Here is an 11064-nt window from a genome sequence, read left to right on the forward strand (position 1 = left end):
GCGCAGTGAGAGAGGCCTCGGTGTGTCATAGCTCCTCCCCTCGAAAGGTAAACTAGTCAGACTGATTCCGGGCAACGCCTTATTTCTTCTGTAGGACAGTGGACACTTCCTAGAGTGGACTTCCGGTGCGAAGGATTTAGTATCGGGTCTGTTGGATCTCGGGGCCGGGAGAAGCTTCGCCCGTTCACCGGATCACAGGTAGCTTTGGCGTGTTAGGGCCGGCGTTTAGCTCACCGAGGGCTTCTTGTTCGATAGAGTCCGGGTTCTCTGTGCTGAGTAATGCTAATCCAGGCTGGGCCCGGAGGTGGCATTCATGGGGTAATAATCCCCGATAAAACCTTCCCTCCCACTTCCAGTACAGAGTTATCTCTAGGCCGGCCTGGCCTTCCTTCCGTCCTATTAATCCTTTCCTGTTTGTCACATCCTCCGGCTTTACAGGCCTCACTTGCCCTTATTTGCGCCGTGAAGCCTTTAATAGAACAGCACGGGGTGCCATTCCCTTCCTGGACATTCTGTGCCCAGCTCCAGAAAAGCCCTGTTATTGTAGTCGTTTTATAGAGCACTTTCCAGTAGAAATGTCTTCCTACATATAATGCATATGAAAAGTTGTGTTACTTTGTCATGTAGTAGTTCTGATCCCTGTCACCGTTGGACAGTAGGCATGTGTATTTTGCTCATCACTTCCTAGATGTGCTTGCGAATCCATCCATCCATCCAGTCTTCCAATTTCACTTGTAAAAGTTAAACTTCGTACTAATATCTAGCCCCGTAAGGCTACAAGGAAATTTATCTGTCGGCCGGCCCTACTCCCCGACTCCTGTATTATGTATTCCATATCCAGATGCATTACGAGCTAGCGTTGAAGTTGTGGCTATTATCTCCCAGCTTGTATTTATCTTGTTCATTGGTCTGGGAACTCATCAAATTTGATTATTATCGGAATCAGATTTAAAAAGTGCTCTAACGTATCGTAAAGCAAACCTGTAATGAGAGAGAGACTAAAATCTATGCAAGGCTTATAGACTTCAGGTATGTGGACTATATGTAGGAAGTGTAAAGTATGATGAGACTCATTAACAAGCCATCCTTGGATTTAATGTGGCGCGTTAATCATTGCACCGGTGAACTGAAAAGCATGAAAAGAATTTGTACTTCTCAGGTTTATATGTATATATGTCCAGATGACCTTATTGCCTTAAAATAGTCATTTGTAAATACTTTGTTGAGGGGAGGCAGGTCAGCTCATATTTATTTGATTAGAAATATTACATTTCCCATTCTGCCCTTGATTGACCCTTTTAGAGTGTTGGAGTGTGATTGGAAATCCAGTTGAATCACCCAATATGTATGTGTTTCATGATGGATCCACTTGCGCTCGTTTGAGGACATCCTGAAAACCCCCACTGAGGGTCAAGTTCAGCATGGATATGCAAGAGTGTAGCATTGTGGGAACTGTACTCTTTGGGAATTTGTTTTCATAAATTTAATAATAATCAGTGCATTGTAAATTTTAGCACACATGACAATTGTTTTCTTTTTTTTATGAAGGTTACCTTTGGATCATTTTTTGCTCAAGTTAGACCAACCAACGTGATCACACTGAATGAGGAGTTTTCTGCTTCCATAACGCCATTTTCTAACAGTGGGGTCTGTTTGAATGAGGATGACAATGGAAGAGATGAAGAATGAAGCAGAGACCACTTCAATGGTTTCCATGCCACTTTATGCAGTTATGTATCCAGTTTTTAACGAGGTTCGTATATTTGCTTTTTTCTTGATGTACACGAGCGCTGTTTTTTAATGTTTATTTTTTATGGTGGTGTTTCTGAAGGGCTGCCTGAATCTTAGAATCTTAGAACAAAGAATTTGGTTCCTAAATATATAATTTTGATTGTGTGTGTATGCATCTTGATGCATTGTGTGCTGCTTCAAAACCAAATATTGTAGAGTTCAACTACTAAATATAAATGTGAAGACTTTTCTTCTTCAAATTTACATGCCTGCAGACAATGGGGTTTAATCACTAAAGTGGAAGCTTTCAGGATAGTGGAACATTTCCAAATCTCTGATAGTTCAATTCATTATGAAGAGACAACCAGGCTTTCTTTTCACCACTCTTAAAGCCCTGCTTTGTGCAGTAAATGGGTCAGTTTGTCTGCACGCTATTGTTATTCCCAGATCATACCGTTAGCCTCTTGGTTGTTTCCTTAAATAATGACCTCCTTACCTTGACACTTACTTGGTAACCAGGTACAGTACACTATATGGACAAAAGTATTGAGGTGCCCATTGCTAACAGGTGTATAAAATCAAGCACATAGGCAGCCATCTCCATAGACAACACAAGGTCTGCAAAGACATGATTGGATGAGTTTGGTGTGGAGGAACTTGACTGCCTCACACAAATCCATGACCTCAACCATCAAACACCATTGGGCCGAACTGGAACAGAGATTGCAAGCGAGGCCTTCTCGTCCAACATCAGTGTCTGACCTCACAAATGCTCTACTGGATGAATGGCCAAAAAATCCCACAGAAACACCAAAGAGTGGAAACTGTTATAGCTCCAGGGGGGGGAGGGGGTTGTTACATGTTACATGTCTATGTATTTACAATGCGATGTCCTAAAAGTCCCTGTTGGTGTAATGGTCAGCTGTCCCAATTCTTCTGTCCACATAGTGTATCTATGGGTAAAGTTGTTCTAATGTAATTTTGCGTGACAAACTTTGTGATGCTCTAGCGCAGGTCATTTGGGATGTTGTTTCTAACCCACCATGCAAAATTGCCACCATTTAAAATCTTTTTTTACCGCGTGAGTCACAAATTCATTCAGTGTTTGCGAATGATATGAATTATACATACTACTGGGTAGCACTAGTGAGAATGACCTGCAGAATGTAGAATTCATAGGTGGGTTTTGAATGGTGGAAACTCTAGCCTTGTTGGTGCTCCTCCAGAACTTTCCTCTTATCAATAAGCTCTCTAAGGGGCTCTCCAGAAACGTGTATATTGTAACATTTGCAGATCAGTATGATTTTTTTCCCCCCATGTCAACTATACATTATACAGGGCAAATGCTCCTCTTCTTGAAGGAGAGGCTTACTGGAATCAGCCTTTCATAATGGTGGAGTTTGTGGCTTCAAACTGCATCTCTCCTGCATGTTCCTGCTTTAGTTTTTGACCCCTGGCATTGACTTCTAAAGGCCTGGTTAGTGGCATCATATGAAGGTGGGGGGGACTTAAGCACCCAATTTTCATTCAAGGTTACAATGCAATAAACTGGAAACGTGGGTTGAACATTTACATTATTTGTGTGATTAGTTACTTTGAGCATAAAGCATTTGTACGGCAATGGCTGCGATGTTCAGTTTTGGGATTTTTACATTTAACCCTTTCCGTGCCCTTAGGATGTACCGGTATGTCCTCTAAAACCTGTGGCGTGTATCCCATTAGGATGTACCCGTACACCCTGGCTTTGTTAAAGCCCAGCTGCCCTCCTCCTCCCCCATTGTCCAACATTTTGTTGCCTTCTGATTGGCTGCTTGAGTCAAACGGTGCCAGGAAAGTGCTCCCATTGAAATGAATATGGAGATTTTCCACATGCACACGCGGTTTGCTCAGCCAGTGCCGAAGCTGACTGGAGGCGAGTTCGGCCGAAAACATGCCTGCTGCGCGGCTTTTTGGCTAGCGTGCCCCTTTAAGCAACTTATAGGCCAACTATGCATTAAGACGATTGTAGTTATCTTATGGCCGGCCCTGATGTATTGGTTGATAACGTCAATCCAGAAGCAAGGAACTGGGCTGCAAAAGGCAGGCTGACTCCTAAAGAGAAGTGACTTATACAGTCAGGCGGCATGTTGGACGGTTGTTGAGTTCAGTACGATGTTACGAAAGGGAAAGTAAAATTAAACGCTGCTCTGCTTTTACCAAAATAAATGGAGAATTTAAACTCTTGAAAGTGTTGTAATGAAAAGAGGCGCGATTGCCTCTTTAGGAGACGGTTTACAACCAGATGAAACTTTTCATCTTGCCGTGTAAAGATGTCTTAAAATGAAACGGTGGAACATCTGCAAGGATTTGGGCAAATAACCATGTATGTACAACACTGCAAGCTGTAGTTCTTTGTTCATGTTACACGGCCAGTTCTGCTTTGCTTTCGCTTTCCTTTTTATAGATTCTTCCAACGTGATAAATTTGATTTTATGATCACCCAGGGTGTGTGTACGGGGACAAAGGGGCCGTGTAAAATGATGGCTTCGATTTGCGTAGCGCCTCCAACTTGAATCGGTCCCGTGCCCTGGCTTCGGAAGTGCCGTTGTGTTATTTTGGGGGCAGCTGCCGAACAGGCTGCTTGGTAATGCTGGTGCATCTGGACAAACAAGCTCAATCATTTAGTAGCCGTTTGCTCTTTCTGGCGTAATGTTTTCTGCTTACACACTGAAATGTGCAGATGCTGCAGGATTTCTTAACAAAAAAATTAGAATGTTTTGTATAAATACATATTGTATTATATCCACCGTAGATGTCTTCTATAAAACGTAGGGTGCTTTCTTAGTGATTCCGTGTGTATCTTTAATGTGTACGCATTCTATACTGTATTCTCTGAGGGTATTTTCTGCTTTAGGCAGAATATAAGGCAGGATTTGCTCTGCAGGGTATGGAGGTTTTGCTGTTCTGATGTAATAAGCCAGGAAGCCTTTAATACATTTCAGAACTGCATTGCAGTGGCTGAGATTGCAAAGGCAAGTGGCTAGAAAATGACAGAAATTACCCCGCTGGCTGGCTCTTCTGTGGCAGTTTGCTTAAATGGGGCACCGACAATCCCATAAGACCTTTCTATGCAGTAATTTAGAATATGTAATGACACTTGAGAAAACTAGCTGCTGCAAGACTCTAAATGAATTAAACTGAGATATGATGACCCGGCCAGCTGACACACAGTGGGGGGGGGGGATCCCTTCATAGTCCATCGGCCAGTATCACTCCAAACTTACCAGGTACACCACCCCAGTGGCAGATAGTCCCAGAGCGTGCAGCTGCGGCTGGATACGCACGGCATCACACTGGGAGACCTAATGTGCGACTGTGCATATCCAGCTGGCGGCCCCACATAATCATTTAGTAGCCACTGACCTTAAAGTGCTTTGTTATTCTGAGGCTAGCCCCAGTTGTTGTTATGGGCATGTCTTCTCTGACTTTCATGCACCCGTGTGTGTGTCTTTGCTCCTGTCGTATGCGGCTTTTTTCTTTGAGTTGAAATAAGTCTTGCCAATTGCTTTATGACTCCTATAAGTTATGGGAAAAGTGACATTTTCTTCTGTTGGTCATGACAAGGTGCACTGAGTCTCCTCTATGAAAGGGGCTGAACTTTCCCTTAAGACGCTTAACTGAAAAAGCTTTGCGGACGGTTTTTGGGCCAACGTTGGTCTGTTGTGAAGAGTCTATATAGCAACCTCTGGTCTTCAGTAATTATTTTGTGCTGGTGGAACCCAAATTAACTTTTTTGTTCTAGTCACTATACCAACGTACAATAGCTCCTGTATGAAATCTTATTTAAAGTTTAACATCCTGAATAGAGTACTTGGAAGAATATCTAGACGGAGGCATACCAAGTTCACCTACTCTCCGAATGTCATTGGTCTATGTGGGTCCTTTTAATGAGATGTTCTGCACCACATCATAAACTCCAAGCACCGTTCCTGTGAAAGTTAATGAGGAACTCTGTGCCCAGCTTATCTTCAGCTAGACTTCTGGCAGCTATATACATCATTTTTATCATGTTTGTTTTCCACTGATGTATCTAGATAATTACTTTTGTGTTTGCTTCTGCTGTGCTGCCATTTTGGGAGCTAAATAGCCTTTAACACCAGAGACTACAATAATGCACAAATACTTGTAGTAGGTTGTATGGTAAGTGGTTTAGTGAGACTAAAATGATTTATTATTATTATTTATTGTTTTATATAGCGCCATTCTATTCTACAGCTCTGTAAAATTGCCTGATCTGGCCTGAGTCTTAAATCACCATGAATAATATTAATGTGATGCATAGATTTCCATCTGAATCACATCAATAGCTGGTTACATAAAAATATATGATTCTACCCTAACACATTTTTTTTTCTCCTTGCAGCTGGAAAGTGTAAATCTTTCAGCAGCTCAGACACTACGAGCGGCTTTTATAAAGGTAAGGCTGGCGTGGCGGCATGAATGCAGCCTACTAAATTAGCGGAGGTTCTTCATGTAAGAGGCAGCCCGGTATAACAGTAAAAAGCTACGCGTGTCTGCTAACAGAAAAGGGTTAACCGCAAATATTATTTCAGCAATATTAATGTAATGTGTTCCGAATTTCACATTGCAGACGAACAAAGATGCCCTAGGCTGTCTGTGCTTGGGTTTAAATAGTTTAATTCCTGCCCTGCACTGAAATCCATGTGCAGAAAATGGCGCCTGTATAATGGAATAAATAATTATGCACCTCGTCCTTAAAGTGGAACTCCTGCCATATAGAGATGTATTTACTAAAAGGAGGATTGGCAGGAGAGCTGTGGCTTTCACTGTTTATTCACTATTTATTGAGGGCCAGCACTAGAAGGGTTTTCTAGCTAGAATGGCCCTGCAAAGTGCAGAGATTAATTTTGATTTGAAATTATTCTGTGCCCAATGTTTGCCTGTCATACTGGATAAAGTCTCTCTGAAGGCTTAAAAGCACCATGAGCGTGCCAGGAAACGGACAACGGCTGTTTTGTAGTCGGGGTAGTTACTCGATCTTACATGGTTTTGTGTTTTAAATTAAAACATTTTGGCAAAGGTGTGATCTAGTGATATATAATTCCCGTTCACTTCGTCAGACACGATACATTAACCGGAGTGGACCCCATGAGGGTGACCATTATCTTTACAGAAACAGCTTAATCCTCATCTGTAAAGAGACCCCCACAAGCATGTGATAAATGTGATCATTAGCTGAAATCACACGTACTGATTCCGCACGCTCGCCGGTGCCCAGCACTTCCCCTAAAATTGTCTCAAAACCTGTCTCTGCCTCCCAGGTGAGAACACTAATCAGGCGGCGGAAATGCTAATGCAATTAAGGCTTTTTCTTGTACATAACAGGGCGTGATACTTAACCGCACACTTAGCGTTTATTTCCTAAGGTGACCTACATGCTGTTTGGGTTGTACCTGGCATCCGGCACACTTAATAACAGGTTACCGGTACCCACTCATCACACGCAGTGATTTGTAGGTTGTAATGTCAGACACATAAGTAACAGGGAAGTTGTGCCACTACCTCTTAAAAGCCTGCTGTACATGTTACATGAAATGATGTTTTTCCAGGCAGTGAATAATTTTCATGATTATCCTTCATTAAGTTGCTAAGGATTGAGGATGGAGATGCTTCCGCTATGCGGGTTCCACGCTGTTCATATTGATCTTCGGAGCAATATGTTTGTGTGTAACTTCATATTACGTCCACGCAAAGTTCAAGGAGACCTGTTACTTTCTCTGGTCCTGCAAACAATAGTTCAGTAAAAGAAAAATCTCTTAATTGATGTTTACAGATTAAAATATACAATACATGTATCAGAGACCCCATGTGTGAAGTATATCAATCATTTACACAGATTTCACAAACAATAAACTTAAGCTATAGAGTGATAAATGTGGGCATTCTTCAAAAAGGTAGAGAGGACTGCTGTCTATGTTTAATCTACTTACATTGCTAATTGCAAAAAAACATATGTTGCATAGGCAGAAAAGGAGAACCCAGGTCTCACGCAAGATATCATTACAAAAATACTTGAGAAGAAGAGTGTAGAAGTGAACTTCACCGAGTCCCTCTTGCGTATGGCCGCTGATGATGTTGAAGGTGAGTTGAAATAAACTGTCCATGCAACCTGGAGAAAGTCAATATAGTAGCTCAAGTTCCTAAAAATGTCTAAGCATGCGTGTGTTTACTACTAGCTCCACTAATAAGTCTTTGCTGTCTTTTGGTTTGTCTTTTTCTTCCTTCAGAGTATATGATTGAAAGACCAGAGCCAGAATTCCAGGAGCTGAATGAGAAAGCACGCGCACTTAAACAGATCCTTAGCAAGATTCCTGATGAAATCAATGACCGGGTGCGATTTCTTCAGACAATCAAGTAAGTTCCTTGCAGCCAATGCAGTATTTCCCACCACCTGCCCACCAGGGATTTAATATACGTAGAGACTGTGTTATGAACAATATCTGCTGTTGGGGTATCGGGTCTGAAACCATTAGCTGCTATAAAAACAGCCGAGTTTCCATTTAATTACAAAACAAAACTAGGAAGTCCTTAAACCTCTTGACTTCTAGAATACCTTTAAGGGGTTAGAATATATAACACACGTTTTCTACACTATCCTGTCAACGCACAATATTGCTGGTAAGATTTCTAGTGACGCCATTAACTGTATACGTATTTATTTCATCAGAGATATTGCTAGTGCAATAAAGGAACTTCTAGACACAGTGAACAATGTCTTCAAAAAGTACCAGTATCAGAATCGCAGGGTAAGTACGCACCAAAGCCTTATTTTTCCGATGTAAACATTCGGTGGAGACGTGCCTTTCGCTGGAGGATAATGGACAGAACACGCCTGTCCTGTGTCGCTTTCCCCTTTGTTTAAGCAAATGTTTTCTGCGAAGAGTATTGTTCTTGACTGGGACCATCTTTACAGGTTCCATCACTCATCCTTAAAGAGGAATAAGAAAAGTTACATAGTCTTTGGTCCAATTTGTGATCTGAGACAAGCTGGAAATTAGTTCTCTCTTGGATTGCTATTAATATTTAATAAGGGTTTAGACTCATTGTAGGACAGAGTCCTGATCTTACTGGGTGTTTGGGATTTATTCCCTAAATCCTGAGCTGCAATATATCAGCAGTCTTAATTGGTTTAATTATCCGGGATCCTTCTTACAGGGGAAACTTGCTGACTTTTCTTAGTGTATAGTTTGTGGTCCGAAATCTTCAAATTTAGCTTCAATAAATTTCAATGTTTAATCTCTACCTTCTAGTCTTGCATGCACATCTCCGTATGTACTATTTAATGGGTTTATTGACTGTTACCTATTTTTACAGGCACTCGAGCACCAAAAGAAAGAATTTGTAAAATACTCCAAAAGTTTTAGCGACACTCTGAAAACTTACTTTAAAGATGGAAAGTAAGTACTGTGAACCCCTGGTAGCATCTAATGCTTATTTAAAGTGTTGACATATTTGCATTAAAAGTCTATTACCAGTTTACTGAAAAGCTGTTGCCACATGTCTGGAATACGGTTTACCTTGTAATATGTTATTGCTGGAAGATGATGGTCTATCCTTTGTACGGTAGAGCTGCCTGCTATGGTAGCTGAATTATTTTTAATTGTATGGATTAAAGGGACATTTGCTTTATTTATAATAGATATAGGTGTTCATTTGTTCCAACTGCTTGACACCCTTTTTGTTTTTTAATGACTCCACCATTGCCATAAATTGAGCCACTAATAACCCGTATTTTTCATTTGTTATTGGTAATGTATACATATTTACGAATATAACGAACCTAAAATGATTATTATAAATTAGATGGTGCTTATGCTTTGGTGTTAAACCCTTGAGTGGTTGGTCCTCCAAGCAAATTGTGTACCTTTCATGTCACAATTTGGGGAAAAGATGCGATCCCATTCTATGACCACTAACAAACCTACTATAATGCAAGGTTTAGATATTGTGACATTACAAGTCCTTCGCGGCCTGTCAGAAAGAAGTGCAAAGACTTCCCAAACCTCCCAGGGGGGAATGTGTCCGGACCCCTGGCATGAAGAGGCTTAAATGCTGGGGGAGACGTTTAACATTGATTATCTTGTCACCTTACAGCATGTTCTTTTCTCTTTTTTTCCAGGGCATTAAATGTATTTATAAGTGCCAACCGCCTAATTCATCAAACCAACTTGATACTCCAGACCTTCAAGACTGTGGCTTGAAAACTGTAAATGAATGAGAGCTGTAATTTTCAGTGGTGGAGAGCTACTCTATTATGTAAATTAAGTTTTGACTGTATAAATTATCAGTTCCTCCAGAGGGACATAAATGCAGGATGTTGAATGGGATTATTGCCATCTTACACCATATTTTTGTAAGATTTATTGTAGCTTATCATAATCTCACGATGAAGATTTTGCATCACTTTTTTGCTATTATCATTCTTTTCAGAATTATAAGCCAAAAGAATTTACGCCTTAATGTGTCATTATATAACATTCCTTATAAGAATTGTAAATATTGGTGTTCTGTTTCTGACATTTTAACTTGAAACCGAAGAGCTGCAAGATTATGTATTTAACAATATTTGGTGGCAAATATTCAATAAATAGTTTACATCTGTTAAATTGGATTCCTGTCTTGGTTATTCTTTGGAGTGAAAAAAAAATTGTTAAGTGGTATGTTCTGTAGTAAATTACGTTAAACATTATCCTCAGTGACCATTGTTTTTGTTTTGTGATATAAAAAGACAGGAGTTTCCTCTTTCAAATCCAAATGAGGGCTATTACTAGGTTTTAATTATTAAAGGTTACTGTGGCACCCTTCAATCAGTTCTTAGGACTTCTGTAATATCCATTGGCAGAAATGGTTCTTGGGCACGTACAGATTTTTCTCCCATGTGCAGTAGTCCGATCTGTCAGGACAGCGGTGTCTCTAAATGAAACATAATTCAATTAGCTCATAAAAGGTCATTTCATCGGTGACTAATGAAATAGGTGTGATACCCACATTAAAAATGAATAAACCCTGGGAGTTGCATTAATGCATTATAAAAGACCACCCAGAGGGAGTTGCTCCTGCAAGAAGGGGTCAGCTGGTTATTTGTAATGCATGCTTGGAATGGTCAGATCAAACATAACTACAGATGAAACGTATGACCGCTTTTCCTCCTGTTCCCTTGCCATTCAAAGTCTGTTCTGGCTGTAGAAATTTCTTTGTGTCATTGAGACGGCTATATCATTTCCAATCTTGGGACAGTAACAGAAGCAGCGTGGGTTACCGTGGTAGCCTGAA

The 11064-nt window shown here is 40.7% G+C and overlaps 1 protein-coding gene across 1 annotated transcript; it reads left to right on the plus strand.

Moving 5' to 3' along the window:
* Positions 1-45: 45 nt before the first annotated feature.
* Positions 46-10397, plus strand: PDCD10 (programmed cell death 10). Its single transcript, XM_053461145.1, has 8 exons — positions 46-198; positions 1549-1753; positions 6134-6187; positions 7755-7872; positions 8019-8145; positions 8459-8537; positions 9106-9188; positions 9911-10397. The coding sequence occupies exons 2-8, from the start codon at positions 1658-1660 to the stop codon at positions 9990-9992; spliced, it is 639 nt and encodes a 212-aa protein (XP_053317120.1). The 5' UTR covers positions 46-198; positions 1549-1657; the 3' UTR covers positions 9993-10397.
* The last annotated feature ends 667 nt before the right edge of the window (positions 10398-11064 follow it).

Source organism: Spea bombifrons, chromosome 3 (assembly GCF_027358695.1).
Source record: "Spea bombifrons isolate aSpeBom1 chromosome 3, aSpeBom1.2.pri, whole genome shotgun sequence".
NCBI classification, from domain to species: domain Eukaryota; kingdom Metazoa; phylum Chordata; class Amphibia; order Anura; family Pelobatidae; genus Spea; species Spea bombifrons.

Excerpts from the sequence above, each read along its gene's own strand:
- PDCD10 (XM_053461145.1), top strand. The coding sequence starts at position 1,658 with ATGAGGATGACAATGGAAGAGATGAAGAATGAAGCAGAGACCACTTCA. Across the intron at positions 1,754-6,133 it reads TGTATCCAGTTTTTAACGAG|CTGGAAAGTGTAAATCTTTC; the intron begins GTTCGTATATTT and ends TTCTCCTTGCAG. Across the intron at positions 8,146-8,458 it reads CGATTTCTTCAGACAATCAA|AGATATTGCTAGTGCAATAA; the intron begins GTAAGTTCCTTG and ends TTATTTCATCAG.